The sequence below is a fragment of the Sapajus apella genome, unplaced genomic scaffold, assembly GCF_009761245.1.
Source record: "Sapajus apella isolate SASKATOON/1434 unplaced genomic scaffold, GSC_monkey_1.0 scaffold31, whole genome shotgun sequence".
Classification (NCBI taxonomy): domain Eukaryota; kingdom Metazoa; phylum Chordata; class Mammalia; order Primates; family Cebidae; genus Sapajus; species Sapajus apella.
The window spans coordinates 1,696,129-1,714,575 of NW_022436971.1; the positions used below are offsets into that span (position 1 = coordinate 1,696,129).

Genomic DNA, 18,447 nt, shown 5'->3' on the forward strand with positions numbered 1-18,447 from the left:
TTCTGTAATTTATTGTGGTAAGGGTCCCATAACTCTTTGAATATATTAAAATCCATTTAATTGTCTACTTTAATGGAGGGATTATATGGAATGTGAATTTTATCTCCATAAGCCGTGGTTAAAAAAGTTAAAACATGTACCTACCATGTGACTCAGGCATTCCACTCTTAGGTATTTACACCAGAGAACTGAAAACATATGTCCATATGAAGACAAATGTTCATAGCAGCTTTATTTGTAATAACCAAAAACTAGAAAAAAACTTAAATGTCTACCAACATTTGAAAGGAACAAACCTTTCATACAGTATGGATGCCTTGAGTGGAAAAAGGCAGACAAAAAGGATGCATATAGTATGATTTTATTTATATAAAATTTTAGAAAATGCAAACTAATATATGGGACAGAAAATAGGCCAGTGTTTTTCTAGAGATGGTGGGGAAGGTCATGGGGAGGGATGAGCCGGAGGACTTACAGTGGAACAAAAGGAAACTTTTGTGGGTGATGGAAATGTTTGCTATCTTGATTGTGGTGATTTTTCACAGGTGTATACATATGTCAAAACATCAAATTTAACACCTTAAACATGAAATTTATCTTAATGATATCTCAAAAAGCAGTTTTAAAAAATCTTAATGGATTTGACATGATGTTAATAGATGTAACACTGTTAAGTCTGTGTTATAGAAAGGTATGGAAGATAGATTGGAGAACAGAGACACTGCTACCATATTCATTTATTCAGTGAGTTAAGTGATTTCTATGATGCTAGACAGTAGGGGTCAATAAAAAAAGCTCACAGACAAATGGAAGAGATATATGTAAATAAGTTATTTACACATTAATAATTTATCTGTAATTACATATGCTTATGTATTAGCTACATAATTAAATGTAATTACATATATATAATGTATGTAATGCTAATTATGACAGTTATATATGAGATAATTCTGGCTTGGGTTGGGAGCAGTTAGAATCTTGAAGGACAAGTAAAAATCATAATAACCTTAAGTGTGAAATGAAAAAAAGCCTGAAGTAGGGCAGTGAGGGTGGGTTGACACATTAGAAAAGTCTTTAGTTGGGGGTGGGGAGTTGGGGAGAGGTAGCATGGGGAGAAACGCCAGATATAGGTGAAGGGGAGGAAGGCAGCAAATCACGCTGCCATGTGTGTACCTATGCAACAATCTTGCATATTCTTCACATGTACCCCCAAACCTAAAATGCAATAAAAAAAAAAAAAGAAAAGAAAAGTCTTTAGTGACAGACTCAGTAGTTTGGATGTGGAAGTGTAAAAAGAGGTCAGAGCTGAAGATATTTTATTTACAATGGCTAAATTTTTGGTGGTGTGAATAATGGAGGAATTTGGGAGAAGGAGGGGATGGAGGAGAAAAGTTCAGTCTTAAGTTTGACTTGCAAGTTCCCAGGGGACAATCCGCTTGAAGATATGTTGCAAATAGTTGAAAGTGTAGGCATGTTGCTTTGGGAAGAAGTTATTACTGAGATCGTAGCTTTTGGATTCATTATTGCACAGAGGACTGATCAAACTATAGGAGTAAGTGGGCCTGTTCAGTAAGGGTATAGCATGAGGCAAGAAAGCCAGTGATAAAGTTGAGGCTGTCCTCAGTGTTTAAGGAACAAGGACCAAGAAGCAGAGGGAGAGACACTGTGAGGTTGGAGGATGTCACACTGTAGGAGAAAAATGTCTGGGAGAAGAAATGAAATTGGTAAGTCACCTGACATATTTACCAATTGGAAAATACTATTCAGAGAAGGTTTTATTATTCTGTTAGAGAGTTCAAAAAGACTATGTAGCAAGAACAGAAAAAAAACTAAGCAAAAAAAAAAAAGTAATGATTATAGGAAAATAGAAAGTTTACAAAAAAGGAAATTTAAGCCAGGCACGTTGACTTATGCCTGTAATCCCAGCACTTTGGGAGGCTGAGGCAGGTGGATCTCCTGAGGTCAGAAGTTTGAGACCAGCCTGACCAATATAGTGAAATCCCGTCTTTACTAAAAATACAAAAAATTAGCTGGATGTGGTCGTGGACACTTGTAATCCCAGCTGCTAGGGAGGCTGAGGCAGGAGAATCGCTTGAACCTAGGAGGGGAGGTTTCAGTGAGCCAAGATCACACTATTGCACTCTAGCCTAGGCAACAAGAGCAAAAATCTGTCTCAAAAAAAAAAAAAAAAAAAAAAAAAACCAAAAAAGGAAATTTAATCAGCAGCATGCTGCAAGACTCACATATGAAATATTTAAACATAGTCATAATAGTATAAACATTAAATGTAATTTAAATAAAAATTAAGATATAACAGTATTGATAGACTAAGAGGCTGCAGTGAAAGAGAGGTAAATCTTCATTTCCTGCAAAAGCCAATCAATAATGTCTAAAATTTAAAAAAATTCAAGAAATAGCAGTATAAATATGTTACTTAGAAATATAAATGGTGATACAGAAGAAACCAGGAAGAATGGCAGGTTAGGAGTGAAAATCAGGGCATAGGAGCCATGAGATAGGGGAAGATTATTTTCTTTCATTAGCCATATATAATGCTATTTGTTTTTGTAAAATATTTTCATATAAATTGGATAAAATTAAAGACAGCTTGCCAATCACTAGAAATAGTAGCCTGTTAATTTGTAGAAAATGCCTTAGCTATTTAGTTAGATGGGCTTAATTCTGAAAATGAGAATACTATACAACCATCTTCGACGTCTTTCCATTGTAAATGTGTGAATTTCTAAGCACCGTTAATCCTTCTTTTTATTTCCGTAGGTTGATGAAAAAACCATAGGAGAACCTGGTTGGCTTTATGGTAGTTTTCAAGGACATTTTGGCTGGTTTCCATGCAATTATGTAGAAAAAATGCCATCAAGTGAAAATGAAAAAGCTGTGTCTCCAAAGAAGGCCTTACTTCCTCCTACAGTTTCTTTATCTGCTACCTCAACTTCCTCTGAGTACGTTTTTAGCTAACAGTAAAGTTTATATGGTTCTGCAAATGTATAAATACCTAATATATAGTTGTATCAGCCTACTACTTCATCTTAGTGTAATCTGGGTTGTACTTTTCAAGAGTACCTTTTGTTCCAGATTTAATACTGAAATTTAGTAAGTGAAAACATGGGTCAGTTGTTTGTTAATGAATTCTTTCTTCGCACAAATTGTGTGTAAGTAAGCACAGTATATATAATATACAGGTTGATAATAGTACTTCATTAAGCTCTAAACAATTAAGTATACTTATATGAAAGTGTTACATTTGCAGACTGCTTTCTTCAAATCAACCAGCATCAATGACTGATTATCAAAATGTATCTTTTTCAAACCTAACTGTAAATACATCATGGCAGAAAAAATCAGCCTTCACTCGAACTGTGTCCCCTGGATCTATTTCACCTATTCATGGACAGGTATGTTGTCTGTTATTTTTGTGGACTTTATTCTTTGAATTTGCTCCTGATTCATATAAAATAGAATGAAAATTATGTACAAAGGGACCATTCACTCATTTAACTAGAATTTATAGCATTCAGTTTCTTTCTTATCATTCATATGTGATGTGAAATTGAAGAAATGATTGTTACTTAGATGTTTCTCAACAATTCTTATAATATCAAGTTGCTAGCGGCTAACGTTTCTAGGTTTAAAATGTTATTTTTATAAATCTCATGATATATTTTACTTGATTTGTAGTTATTATAAAAAGATAAGAGACTTGGGCTTGAGGGTTTTTTTTTTTTCTTCCTTATTTTTCTGGGAATGTTGGAACTTTTTAACATGTATTAGCCTCTGATTTAGATATAACCATTGCAATATTGTTATACTAACATTATTTTTTAAAATTGCAGACTTCATCAGAGTAAAGTTCTCCAGATTCCACCTTCACTCAAAAAATGCCATGACATAGGTTCTAGACATTTTATTATGTGCTAAAAATTTAAGGAAAAAAATTTTAAAATACCTGACATTGACACCAGGCACAGTGGTTCAGTGCCTAGGCTCCCAGCTCTTTGGGAGGCCAAGATGGGAGGATTGCTTGAGGCCAGGAGTTCAAGATCAGCCTGGGCAACATAGCAAGACACCATCTCTCCAAAAATTTAAAAATTAGCTGGGCATAGTGGCATGTGCCTGTAGTTCTAGCTACTTGGGAGGCTGAGGTGGGAGGATCACTCAAGCCCAGGAGTTTGAGGCTGCAACAAATTATGATCATACCACTGTCCAGCCTGAGCAACAGAATGAGCCCCTGCTCTAAAAAATTTGTTTTTAACCAGAAACTCACCATTAAGTAGATCATAATCTAATGAACATGACAGACATAAACTGTAAAGCATGAGAAATGCTGTAATAAAGTTATCTACAAAGTCTTTGGGGGGTATACAGAGAAGAGAGTATCTTATTCAGTTGGTGAGAATTAGAGCAGCCTTCACAAAGGAACAAGGTATTTGAGTAGGGCCTTCAAAGATAAGATTTTACCAGAGAAGGAAGGTTATTCCCATGAAAGAACAATTTTAGCTACCGAGGCACGTTAACAAAAGATATTTGCAGGAAACAAGAATTGTTAATGATGTGGCTAGAGTACAGGATTCATGGAGAAAGGGTTAAGCGAAGTTGGAGAGAGAAGTTGGGGTTTATTTGGGAAGCATTTAATACCATGTTAGGCACTTGGAGTGGAAAGTCCCTGAAGATTTTGAAGAGTAGAGTTGTGTATGTTTTAGAAAGATAACTCTGTCCCTAACGTAGAGGCTGGATTAGCAGCAGAAAACCAGTTAGGGAAGGATATTACAACAGCTAAATTACAAGAGATGATGGTTTGAACTAGTGCTGTGGTAATTAAGATATAGGAAAGAGGAGGAGATATATTTAGAAGATTATTAGGAATTGATATAAAAATAGATAATCCATTGAATGTGGAGAATGAGGAATAGGAGTTAAAGATCATTTTTCAGAGTCTTTAGCTTGAGGGACCGAAAGGATAGTAGTATCATTGTCTTTGGTAAACAGTCCAGGAGGAATGGGTTTGGTAGGTTCTAAAAATGATTACGTTTCAGACATGCTAAGTTTAAGGTATGTGTATTAGGGACAACTTGGTAGAAACACCCACTAGGCAGTTCGATATACAAGTCTGGAGCTCAGGAGATAAAATTACACTGAAAATATAGGTTTGAAAAGTCATAGACATAATTAAGATTATTTTGGGAAGTAAGTTATATGGAACAGTAAGAGAAGAGGGTTGGAGAAAAGAGGAGCCATCAATCACCAGAGAGCTTCAGGAACTATAAGGATTTTCATGTTAGCTGTTTAAAAATCAAGAGGAATAAGGGTTTGGAAGAAGCTTTTGGCTTTGATATTATTATTAATAACCTTGTCTGGAAGAGGTTCAGTAGTGTGATGAGTGCTGAACCTAAATTAGAAGGGATTGAGGAGTCAAATTGGAAAATAAGTCTAAGACTATTCTTTAAGGAATTCAGAAATAGAAGCAAGTGAAGTGGATTGAAGATTGAAGAGAGGGACTCAATGTAATAAAATCTTTTTAGAAAATGAAAGGGTATAATAGAAGACTTGGAGAATAAGTGAAGAGTTTAGCTTTATTAAAAGAAAAAAAGCCCTCCTTCCTTTAAGAGAGGAGAGAAAGAAGAATGAATAGAATAAAAGGAAGTTAAGAGAAAAGCAGAAAAACAGAGGGAGTCAAGCATTCGAATCACATTCCTAGTGGAGTAAATGGAATTATCTGTAGTTACATTGGAAGCTGGAAGAGAAAAAAGATTTACAGTAACAACCCTTTTTTATTTGTTCCATGATATATATTTCACGGGTATATGAATACATTTCTTGAGAACCCATTATTTACTTTCTGTACTAGTGATGTGATGAGGTTTCTTTGAATGGTGGGTTTTCAGTCTGTCTTAACAAAAAGCTAGTCACATAGTTGTCTGCCATTTATAATTTAAAGTCAATTAGTAGACTAAGGTTGTCTTAAGTCACCACCACACCAAACTAGTCTCTGTTTGAACAGTAAATACATTATATACATAGAAACAGAAATCATGGTTGCCATTGTCTTTTTAAAAATTTTGTGGTTTTGTATTCGTAGGGACAAGTGGTAGAAAACCTGAAAGCACAGGCCCTTTGTTCCTGGACTGCAAAGAAAGATAACCACTTGAACTTCTCAAAACATGACATTATTACTGTCTTGGAGCAGCAAGAAAATTGGTGGTTTGGGGAGGTGCATGGAAGAAGAGGATGGTTTCCAAAGTCTTATGTCAAGATCATTCCTGGGAATGAAGTAAAACGGGAAGAGTAAGGATCTTTATGTGTTTTTATGAGATGTGGATGTTGGTATTTTCACTAATGAGTAAGCTATGGTCTGATTGAGTGTATAATAAGATAAAAATTTTATACTTGAGTTTGAATATCAGAAGGTAATTCTGGCGGGCCCTGGTGGCTCACACCTGTAATCCCAGCACTTTGGGAAGCCAAAGCAGGTGGGTCGCTTGAGCCCAGGAGTTTGAGACCAGCCTGGGCAATGTGGTGAAACCCTGTGTCTACAAAAATTAGCTGGGCATGGTGGCGCATGCCTGTAGTTCCAGCTACTTGGGAGGCGAAGAATTACTTGAGACCAGGAGGCAGAGGTTGCAGTGAGTCAAGATGGTGCCATTGCCTGCCTGGGTGACAGAGTGATATTGTATCTCAAAAAAAAAAAAAAATAAATAAAACAAAAGAAAAAGAAAAAGAAAGGTAATTCCTAGGATGAAAAAAACCATACTTCAGATATTTCAGTTTAGAATATCTTCTATTCTAGTTATTTCAGATTCATAAAATTTTCAAGCTACTCAGATTTTAGATCTGTTGCTTTTTATTTGTCTTTGAGACAGGGCCTCACTCTGTTTCCCAGGCTAGAGTGCAGTGGTATGATCATGGCTCACTACAACCTTGACCACCCAGTCTTAAGTAATCCTCCTACCTCAGCTTCTGGAGTAGCTGGGACCACAGGTACACACTACCACGCCCAGCTAATTTTTAAATTATTTGTAGAGATGGGGTTTTGCTGTGTTATCCCAGGCTAGTCTCAAACCCCTGGGCTTTGAAGCGATCTTCCCACCTTCACCTCCCAAAATGCTGGAATTACAGGTATGAGCCACCTCACCTGGCTATTTCTTTGTGCCATAGATCAGTTAGAAAAGTTACTTTTCATTTTCTTTCAAGCATTTTTCCCTTGTTTACTGTAAATTGTCAGTATTTAAATAACTCTTCACTGAGGGCCTCCTCTTTGCCAAATTGGGGCATTCCCATTTCTTAGTCTCCAAGATTCCTTGAATATAACTTCTCTTATTGTTTATAGCACTCTGCATTAAAGTTACTGATTTTTTTAAAAACCAATATCCCTTATTAGAAGATAAGCTCCAAGAGGTTGGGATGCATGTGTTTTTTTATTTGTTCATTCTTCAGTTACTTCATGCCTGTACTAATCCTAATGCATAGTAGCTTCTCAGTCATATTAGCTGAATGAATGAGGAGAAGCGTGAGTAAATGAGCAATTGAATGAAATTTTCAAATGAACAAAAACTAAAAACTAGATAGGTTAGGTCTCTGGCCTTTATTTCCTACTCTGTAGGGAGTCAAGTTGTCAAATATAATACATGGAAATAAGTACTATAACAGCTATGGGTAACTGTCTCTTGTGTTTTATATGGAAGTTGGTAGAAAAACAGTCTGATTTGATGAAAATATGCTGGTCTTTAGCAATCAAGAGGCTTGAGTTTTGGCTCTGCTATTTTTGCCAGGCTGTAGGAGTAACCTACTTAGTCTTCAGTTATCTAATTGATTGAATGAAAAGCTTAAGCCAAATAACGTTTAAAGATCCTTTCACTGCTGTTTCTATGTTTCTGAAAGATAGTGCTCAGTTTCTAAAAATTTGCTTTTCAGCCTGACATGGAATTTTGGATTTATTTACTTATTTAATTTGTTTTCTGAGATGGAGTCTCACTCTTTTGCCCAGGCTGGAGAGCAATGGCACAATCACTGCTCACTGCAGTCTCCGCCTTCTGGGTTCAAGCACTTCTCCTGCCCAGCCTCCCAAGTAGCTGGGATTAGTTAATTTTTGTATTTTTAGTAGAGATGGGGCTTAACCATGCTGGCCAGGCAGGTCTGAAACTCCTGACCTAGTACTAAAATGCTAATTTTTATATTTTAGTAGAGATGGGGTTTTGCCATGTTGGCCAGGCTGGTCTCAAACTCTTGACCTCAGGTGATCCGCCCTCCTCCGCCTCCCAAAGTTCTGGGATTATAGGCATGAGCCACTGTACCTAGCTGAATTTTGGATTTAGAAGAATGTAGTAACAGGAACAACAACTATATATAGCTGGCATTTGTATGCATGCACTGTGCTAGGCCCTTTATAGACAATTCCATAAAGAAATTGTCTTATTTTATGGTCATAACATTTACAGGGAAGAAAACTTAAGCAAAAAGAGATTAAGTGTCAGTGTTTTAGAGGACATTTCTTCTAATTTTTCATTCAGTTACCAGTGTTTTCTAACAGATAAGGCATGCAACTTGAAAACCTACAATAATGGAGAATGTAGCATTAAACAAGACAGTCCTTTTAGTTGTTGCCAGTAGTTGTAATAAAGTTCTCCTTCTGTTTATTTGAAAACTGCCTCACTATGTAATTTACTCATAGGTCCTGGGGAGCCCTGATATATCCCACAGGTGTCTAGTTCTTAAACAGGACAGTCCAGATTTTTGAAAACAGATTCCTGAGTTAAAATAAAAATTAATGTTACAGCTCTTCTGAGATCATAAAAAACAAAGCTTTGTTATTTTTATTTTTTAATATAGTGTATTGTAAACAAATAATAAAATGTATGTATTGCTCTTGTTTTTTTCTACACTAAACTAAGTCCCATATGTACTTTACCGAAAGACTACCTACTTACCAATTTGTGGGTGTCTTTTAAGTTTCTTTAGAAAGGCAAAATATCTCACATTTGAAAAACTCTTTATAAATCATATTGAAATTTTTGAAATATATTTTAAAATGTGGAAGTTTATAATTAGGCAGTTCTTAATCCTGTACGATGTTGTGTATAAGTCTTCCCAGTCTGTGTACTGAGACTATATTTAGATTAGTTTGAGAAAGCCCTAAAAAATGCACTGCTAAAACCTGCTGTGCATCAAATCACCTTTCTTGTTTTTTGCTAGTATTTGTTTGCTTTATTGTTTTTTTGTTTATGTATTTGACAGACCAGAAACTTTGTATGCAGCTGTAAATAAAAAACCTACCTCAGCAGCCTGTTCAGTTGGAGAAGGTAAGCTTTTGGCAATTTGTAAATTAGATAGTAATCAATTTAGCTCTTGACTAACTACCTGACTTCACATTCTTGCTGTTCTCCCGATTTCTGTGTCTTCACTATTAAAGTGAGATTAGAAAAACCTGCCCCTATCCATTTCATGTGAATATTGAGAATATAGAAAAAATGTGGATGAAAATACCTGGCACTTTAGAAAGGCAGTCCTGTGAAAATTCAGCATAGACTGGTTTGATAACATCGTAAATAAAAAGTGTTGCAGTGATAGATGTATAGGAGGTAAGGGAATTTCAATTCATTTAGTTGCTTATAAATTTTAATTGTAGTGTACCATATGAATCATTAAGGAGGACCAAGTTATACTTTATCATAAATATTGCAAAGAATTTTTTTCTATATCTCTTTGGGTTGTTTGATTAGTAAATTATTTTAATTTTGTTAATGTGATGAAAAATGAAAGATTACCCTAATTTCAGATGATATTCTTATTTAATAGTTATGTAAATTTATGAATGAAATGTATGTCTATTATAAAGTTAGTTGAATAGTTGAAGTACATTTTATGTTTTGCTGAAAATATCAGTTTAATGTTAAACAATTCAGTATCTATTATGTTGAAGATTCTATGCTAGAGCCTGAAAAGTACAACGATGAATAAAAGTTTCCAATAGAATGGAGCATACAATTGTGATAAATTATTTAATGAGTGAACAAAACCAATTTAGAGTCGGACATATGAATCCACAGAAGTGGCAGTGTTGCATCATCCTAAACAATGAGTAGGAGCTAGCATAGTGACAAAGGAGGAGAATGCACTTCTAGACAGAGGGAATGGCATGAGCCAAGGAATGAGGGCAAAAGTTTAGGAAACCTCATGTCGTCAGTGAGGCTGGAATCGTAGGTGTACTATGGAATGAGTGCTTTGAGGTGAGCATCGGAAAGCAGTGAGGAGCATGTTGGAAAAGACCCTACTTTTATTGCAGTGTACCTAAACCTTGTAATTACTTTGAATTTTGTTAAATTAATTAAGTGATACTGAGAATGCAAATAGTAAATAGCTTGTGGATGGTGTTTCAGATCATCTCCAGTTTATGATATTAAGATCAAATTTCATGTTGGCAAATATGAATAAAACTAGAAAGACAAAGTCATAAAACCAGGTCACCAACTGTTTCTTCTAAGTAGTGGCAATCACAGAAACAAAAATCAAAGGCAGTATAAAAATTTAGATATTTCCCTCAAAGTCATTTATTAACAAATATTTATTGAGCATCTACTCTTAAATCAGGCTCTGTGCTAGGAGCTGGGTCATCATGATAGAACTTGGCTTCTAATGCAGCTGTCTTCTGGATATTGGGTGTTTCCATAACTGTCTACTTAAAAGAATTAAAGAGAAAATAACATAGCAGATTAAAATGTTTCTTGTATAAAAAGTTAAAAAATATATTTTCTTATCTTGACTTCATTATCTAAATAACTGAGTGTGACTTAATCTCACTGAGCCTCAGTGTCTTTATAGAGATACTAAATATCTGTTTGTAGTTTTGGATAATTCTTTGTGATAAAAAAATGATAAAAACAATTGGGGATAAAAGAAACCATAAGCTAAAGTTTTACGTTAAGTCAAATAACTTTTTTCTAAGGACTTATTAAATAATTGCTTCATTACTTTTTCTACCTTTAGATCTTTTTATATTAGGTTTCCTGAAGGCATAAGGTCTTTTACAGCAAACTTATACAATGTCTTAGAGAACAACTTAATTTCTTTTTCCCTTCTGTAATCTTACAACCAGAATTTGCTTCTTCTTGCTGTATTCGCTACAGAATATATTGCGCTTTATCCATATTCAAGTGTGGAACCTGGAGATTTGACTTTCACAGAAGGTGAAGAAATATTGGTGACCCAGAAAGATGGAGAGTGGTGGACAGGAAGTATTGGAAATAGAAGTGGAATTTTTCCATCAAACTATGTCAAACCAAAGGATCAAGAGGTATTTTGGTATTAAAAATAAAATCAACCCATTCTTGTTGATCAAGATATATACTTAAAACAGAGATCATGTTTATGGTTTTAATCAGGTTGCTTTGGTTACAAGGAAACTGCTCACAGTAGCTCCAGTAAAATAGGATTTATTATATGGCTCCAGTTAGAGAAAAAGGGGGCAAGATTTCATGAAATTCCAAGAACAAAAGCTGTAGGGTAGGGTTGAGCTTCATGATAACTGAGCTAGCAAGTAGATCTGGATTCAGAGAAACACAGAAAGGATCACCTTGAAGTAGTCACCAGTTTTCACTTTATGGCTCTAACATTAATGTGACTCAGCCTACATGAGCTGCTGCCTCAGTTCATCCCACCACCAGTATGGTATAGTGCAGAAGTTCTTAATCTTTTTGGTTTCAGTAACTTTACAGTCTTAAAAATTATTGAGGACACCCATAGGGATTTTTAAAGTACGTGCATTATAGCTAATGATATTTACCATATCAGAAATTAAAACGGTGAAATTATACATTTATTCATTTTAAAATAATAATTAAATCTATTACATGGTAACATAAATAACGTACTTTTATGAAAAACAACTATATTTATCATGAAAACAAAGTTTAGCAAGACACATCTATACACATATACATATATGTGTATATATACATGTACGTGTGTGTGTGTGTATATATATATATATATATTTTTTTTTTTTTAATACCAGCTACTCAGGAAATGGAGTCTCGCGATTCACTTGAACCTGGAATGCAGTGGTATGATCTCGGGTCACTACAGCCTCTGCCTCCCAGGTTCAAGTGATTCTCGTGCCTTAGCCTCCTGAGTAGCTGGTATTACAGGCACTTGCTACCATGCTTGGCTAATTTTTGTGTTTTTAGTAGAGACAGGGTTTCACCGTATTGTCCAGGCTGGTCTTGAACTTCTAACCTCCAGCGATCCACCTGCCTTGGCCTCCCAAAGTGCTGAGATTACAAGCTGTTTGTATATTTTTGCAAATCTCTTTAGTCTGGCTGAATTGAAGTCAGCTAGTTTCTCATGTCTGTTTCTGTATTCAATCAGTGACAATATTTTTTTCAGTTGAAGTATAAAAAACTTCAGCCTCACACATAATGTGGGAGAAAATGAAGAAGTATTTTAATAGCATTTGCAGATACCTACAAATGTTCTTTTAGATTCTGCCACACTAAAACTTGACAAATGCTTATAGGTTAGTTGCAACATGGAATCTGAAGCCTTAGCAGTAAACACTTCTTACTGTTACATTAAAATTCACTAGCCTGTTTTGCACATTGAAAGGATCTTTTACCCGTGTGTGATGTGATAATATTACTCATTGTTTATGTGGAAAATATTGAATCACTGAGTTATGCAGATATTCCCTGTGTAGACACATTTCATTATACAGTATCCAAAAAATTATATGTTAATACCACCACTCATCAGAAAAGTTTTTAAATACTAGAAAACTGTCAGACTTACAATGGTAGGTACAAATTTTCTAAAATTTTAATTTTCCCTTGAAATCTTGAATTGTATCATTGGCAAAATGTCAGCTATTATCCTTGAAGGGACAGGCTTACTTCATTTTTAAGAAAAGGTTTTCTAAATCCCAAGTCTAAATAGTTTTTTTTATTAGTTCTTTGAAGTAAAAATGTTGTTTCATGAAAAACCTAGTTGAGTGCACAATTTGTCACACAAATGCTTTCCTTTCGAAAACCATCATACTTTAGTATACAGCAGAAATGTTTTAGGCACACTTCTGTTTAGTTACACAGAATTTTTAAAAGGTATGGATTGAGGATTAAGATTAATAAACTTTTTGCTGCTTCATTAAAGGCCTTGTTAAGTGAAACTGGCTTTGTTTTACTGTGAGTGCGTGACAATCAAGAACACTGACTACTGCAGTGTCATTCAGTGCCACTGCCATGATTCACGCTAAAGCACCAATGATTTTATTCACCATTGTAAATGTCAACACAATGAAAAAGACAAATAATGTCTCAGTATATTTACGAAAATAGTTTTTATCCCACGGACCCCTGAAAGAGTCTCAAGGACTATTTCCAGTTTCTACAAACCACATGCTGAGAACCATTGGTGTGGTAGAATCAGACTATCTGGGTTGATTCAGCTGTACCACTTAGAGGCTTGGTGACCTTGGACAAGTTACTGTACCTTTCTGTGCCTCAGTTTCCTTCTCTGTAAAATGGGGATAATCATAATTAATAATGTTATTGTGAAAATTAAATAGCAGAATATATGGAACCTCTTAGAGCAGTGTCTGTTACACAGTACTCAGAAAATGTTAGCTTTTAATTACCATCCACTCTGCTTAATACTTGTACAGTAGCTATGTTCACTAACAGAACAAAATTCTTTTTAATCCCATCCCTTTTGTTGTTCAAATTCCTATAAAGAGAAAATGTGGTTGGGCCAGTTTATCCTTTAAAGTGAAACAGAAGTAATAGTTGCTACATGGGATGTGGATTTTTTGTTCCTAAGTCAGATTTTTTGTTCCTAAGTCAGTTTGCGGGGAGCATGGTTAAATAAATAAATAAAAATAAAAACATTGTCTCCTATTCATCAAGATGCATAGATAAGTCAGGGTCCCTTAGAGAAAGCAGGAGCAAATAACATATGCATTGACAGATCCAGGACACATACGTTGTGCATAGTGGGCATTGGTGCTAACGCCATTGATGAATGGGGTGCATTTGGCCTGGAGGGTCATGTTTTAATATTTAAGTTTGAGAAAATGAGCTCTTCCTGTTGAGTCAGTGGTTGACATCAGCCACTCATATATAATGTGTTACATTAGCAGACCAGATCTCCTCATAAATGTTGGATTTTTCACTTATTTGTTAATACTGCATGGAGTTCATTGTCATTTTCATCTTTATTTAAAGAAAAAGGAATCCTGGGAATTTGGAATCTCTAATTCCCATTAACCTTTGTACTTTTACATCTGGGTTGTTGGAAATAATAAAACAACATGATATCTTTTCTTTATAGAGTTTCGGGAGTGCTAGCAAGTCCGGAGCATCAAATAAAAAACCTGGTATGTATGGCAGTGACCTTAAAAAATACTAAAGTGTTTGCTCTGTCGCAATCTTGAATTCACAGTTTCTTGTTTGTCTTCTTTTCAGAGATTGCTCAGGTAACCTCAGCATATGTTGCTTCTGGTTCTGAACAACTTAGCCTTGCACCAGGACAGTTAATCTTAATTCTAAAGAAAAATACAAGTGGGTGGTGGCAAGGAGAGTTACAGGTAATATTCTTTAAACAGCATCTGTAAATTTTATTATAAAAGTATCACATGTTCCATAAAAAAGATAAAATTAATAAAAATGTTTAGATCACCCATAATCATGCCACTTAGAGATAATCAGTATCAATATTTTACTGTATTATATTTCCTTTAGTCTTTTGCATGTACATTTTTAGCATGAGTTGATGTTATAAGTAACAATTTAAGGAATAATTTTTTCTAAAGACATAGTCGTTTTCCAATAATGCATTCCTTTATAACTCACAGATGACTTTCTTAAAGGAAAGCACAGCATCATTTTTCCCTGGGATAGTCCCAGGCTTGCAGTATAGCCTCTAGTAGAAAGACGTGATCTAGGTGGTGTGCTGAGAAAATACTGCTAATTGGGCTCTCCCCTAGTGGTCTTAGGTTTTTGAAACAGCATTGCAAGGAAAGACAATACAGACATAGATGAATCTGATTTTTTCCTAAAATGTTATAGAAAGTTATTGCATATGTTTTGATACAGGAAAAGGATTCTTCTCTCACTTCTAAAATTTTCTTACTAGTTAAAGCTTAAAAAACATTTTAGGAATTAAAAGATGACAAGAGATATAATAGCTATATTTTTATATGAGTGATATATAGTTATAATATGGAGGGTAAACGTAGCTTCATTCTTGCAAATCAGGAGTCTTAGGATTCCTAAAGAAAAATGGGGGTTCAAATTTAATAACCTTCTTGAATAACCCTCTGAAATTCCACCTTCTGATTTACTTTGAAGATGGGCTCAACTAAGTAGGAAACATGACGCTTTACAAATTTGACTTATGACCTCCTGATTAATTATTAACAAAGCTCCAAGAAGTATTTGTAGTGGGCTGCACCATTTTAAGGGTTGACTTGAACTTGAGAACTCGATATGTTTTTTTATAATATAAATATTTTTGTGAGATACTCAGAGAACTCTGAGCCTGAAAGACCTCCAAATAGACTTCTGTAGATGCTGTTTTCAGCAGCAGTTTGAGATGCATATTTTAGTGTATCTTCCAGTTGTTTAATGTTGACTTGAAAGGCAAATGCTGAGTTTGAGGCCCCCAAGACCATGCTCATATTTGAAACCAACTACGAGGTTGGAGGTCTTCAAGACCACTCTCAAGTTCTGTAATTCACTAGAAGGACTTTACAGAACTCACTGCAGCTGTTACACTCATGTTACAGTTTATTGCAATGAAAGGATACAGATTAAAATCAGCCAAGGGAAGAGACCCATGGGGCAGAGTGCAGCAGAGTTCCAAAAACAGAGCTTCCAGTTGTCCTCTCCTGATGGAGTCATGAACAGTATTAACTCCTCCTGGCAGTGATGTGTGACAGCGCATGCAAAGTATTGTCAATCGGCAAAGACTGTGTCCAGAGTTTTGACTGGGGTTCCTCATGGATATAGTTCATTGCCCATTTGGCTGAACTCAGTCTCCATCCCCTACCAAGGTAGAGCTGATACTGCATGACCCAGAGCACCCCAGCATACATCGCATTGTTAGATGTGGCATGACCCAGCACTCACAGGTAAACTAACACACACTTACCAGTCAGGATAGTCCAAGGATTTAGAGATTACTTCCCAGGAGCTGAAAGCAAAGACCAGACCTCTCTTTAGGCAAGATTAAATATTTACCACACATTCATGGTTTTTCTAATTTTTAAGTTATGTCTCAATGATGTTTTTAATCTCGTCTTTCAATTGTATATTTCTTTTGCTAATTTTATAGGCCAGAGGGAAAAAGCGACAGAAGGGATGGTTTCCTGCCAGCCATGTTAAACTTTTGGGTCCAAGTAGTGAAAGAGCCACACCTGCCTTTCATCCTGGTATGGAAGTGGGTTAACTTGTATTTCATTTTAGAGGAGTTTGTTAAAACTCAGCAACTTCTTAGATTAGCTCAGTCTTTGAAAAACATTAAAAATGTATTCTTTCCTTATGTCTGCTTAAAAGTAACATGCCACTCAGAATTTCCTTTCTGAAAAAAGTGCAGTGTAGAAACAGTCAGCTATTCACTGATACTTGAAACACTTCAACTCCTTGAAATCTTTCAGTGTGAAATGGTTACACCATCATACTTAAAGTGCTTCACATGGATTGTTAACCGTAGTTGGGAAATTCTTGTTTTTGTAAAACTAGGAATAGGGGAAGGCGGGTGGGAAAGAGAGCAGTTCAAGGGAGATTTTAGCCTTATTTTCATATTTAATATTAATTTAAGTCCTAGGGAGCTTTCAAATGATTGACCCTTGCAGGAATAACTAATTAGTTTAATGTGTTATTTGTTATTCTTGTGATAGTGTGTCAGGTGATTGCTATGTATGACTATGCAGCGAATAATGAAGATGAGCTCAGTTTCTCCAAGGGACAACTCATTAATGTTATGAACAAAGATGATCCTGATTGGTGGCAAGGAGAAATCAATGGGGTGACCGGTCTCTTTCCTTCAAACTATGTTAAGATGACGACAGACTCAGATCCAAGTCAACAGTGTGAGTAATATTAAATTATTTACCTCTCACCTAGTGTGAAACTTTAATATACAGCATTGCATTTATTCCTTTTCTGGATTAGATCTTAAACTCAGCACTCACAGCAAATGTAGATTAGTGTTAAAGGGAGAAGAAACAAAAGGAAACCTTTTACAAGATCAGAAGTTATACAGCTTTATTTTAAATACTTGCTAGCTCTAGAGCTTAGTATTAGACTTAATCTGAAAGAGCATATAATTTTTCCTATGAGTTCTTTGGTATGACTGCCATCTATACTGCAGCTTCTTTTCACTATCATACTCTTTTTCAGTGTCCCATGTTCTTTTCTTGGTTTAATAAAAAGTAGCTAGTGGCCAGGCTCAGTGGCTCATCCCCGTAATCCCAGCACTTTGGGAGGCCAAGGCACGCAAGATCCCTTAAGCCTAAGAGTTGGAGACTAGCCTGGGCAACATGGCGAAACCCCATCTCTACAAAAAAATACCAAAATTAGTTGGATGTGGTGGCATGTGCCTGTAGTCCCAGTTACTTGGGAGGCTGAGGTGGAAGGATCTCTCGAACCTGGAGGTCAAGAGTACAGTAAGTTATAATCACACCACTGCACTCCAGCCTGGGCAACAGAGTGAGACCTTGTCTCCAAAAAAAAAAAAAAAAAAAGGTAGCTAGCAATTACCCTATTCACCTATTCAAAATTACTCCTTTAATGTACAGAAGCCATTAAATTTCCAACCTTATCATTTATTTCTCACTTGTTTACATATCCATGTTGGAAGAAAATTAAAAATTAAATATTTATGACTATTACAAAATTCTTGTCAAGTGATTCTTTAGATAGCCACCTTTTTCCACAAGGGATGTATGAATCAAGGTCTATTTCATTATTTTCAGAACAAGGGTCCAGATCTTGAAGTGTTAAGTTTGGTATTATATAAAATTATCTCTCAGTATTTACCTTGCTGTTTGTTTGGTTGACAATAAATACAGCATTGGTAGTAAATTAGGGAATAAATAGTACTTAAAAATGACTTTTTACCTCTATGAAATGATTGTCACTTTTTTCCACTCTTTTGATTTTTAGTTTTATTTTTAAAATATCTCATGATATATGTCTTGTGAAATGTAAAATACTTAGCCTTTCATTTAAATTCAGTTGCTGAGAATATATAAATGGTAATCCAATCAAAACTGAGATACACTTAGGATTCAGTAGAAGGATTATGAATTTATACCATATCTATAATTTTGTGCATTATTTTCACTTTAGAGCTTATAAAGATAGTTCTGACCCTGGGAGAAGCCTTCCCTTTAGATAAAGCAATTAAGTTTCCTAACTTGCAGATGGGAGGAGTCCAGTATTA

The 18,447-nt window shown here is 35.3% G+C and overlaps 1 protein-coding gene across 7 annotated transcripts in view; it reads left to right on the forward strand.

Moving 5' to 3' along the window:
* Positions 1 to 18,447, forward strand: part of ITSN2 (intersectin 2) — a 163,717-nt gene that overhangs the window by 107,097 nt on the left and 38,173 nt on the right. For all 7 annotated transcript variants that reach the window (XM_032293959.1, XM_032293961.1, XM_032293963.1 and 4 more), the window contains 9 exons: positions 2,782 to 2,963; positions 3,272 to 3,416; positions 6,098 to 6,303; positions 9,250 to 9,314; positions 11,139 to 11,305; positions 14,332 to 14,377; positions 14,466 to 14,587; positions 16,336 to 16,432; positions 16,901 to 17,092. In XM_032293959.1, the coding sequence (XP_032149850.1) occupies positions 2,782 to 2,963; positions 3,272 to 3,416; positions 6,098 to 6,303; positions 9,250 to 9,314; positions 11,139 to 11,305; positions 14,332 to 14,377; positions 14,466 to 14,587; positions 16,336 to 16,432; positions 16,901 to 17,092 (1,222 nt within the window). The remainder of the gene's footprint in view (positions 1 to 2,781; positions 2,964 to 3,271; positions 3,417 to 6,097; positions 6,304 to 9,249; positions 9,315 to 11,138; positions 11,306 to 14,331; positions 14,378 to 14,465; positions 14,588 to 16,335; positions 16,433 to 16,900; positions 17,093 to 18,447) is intronic.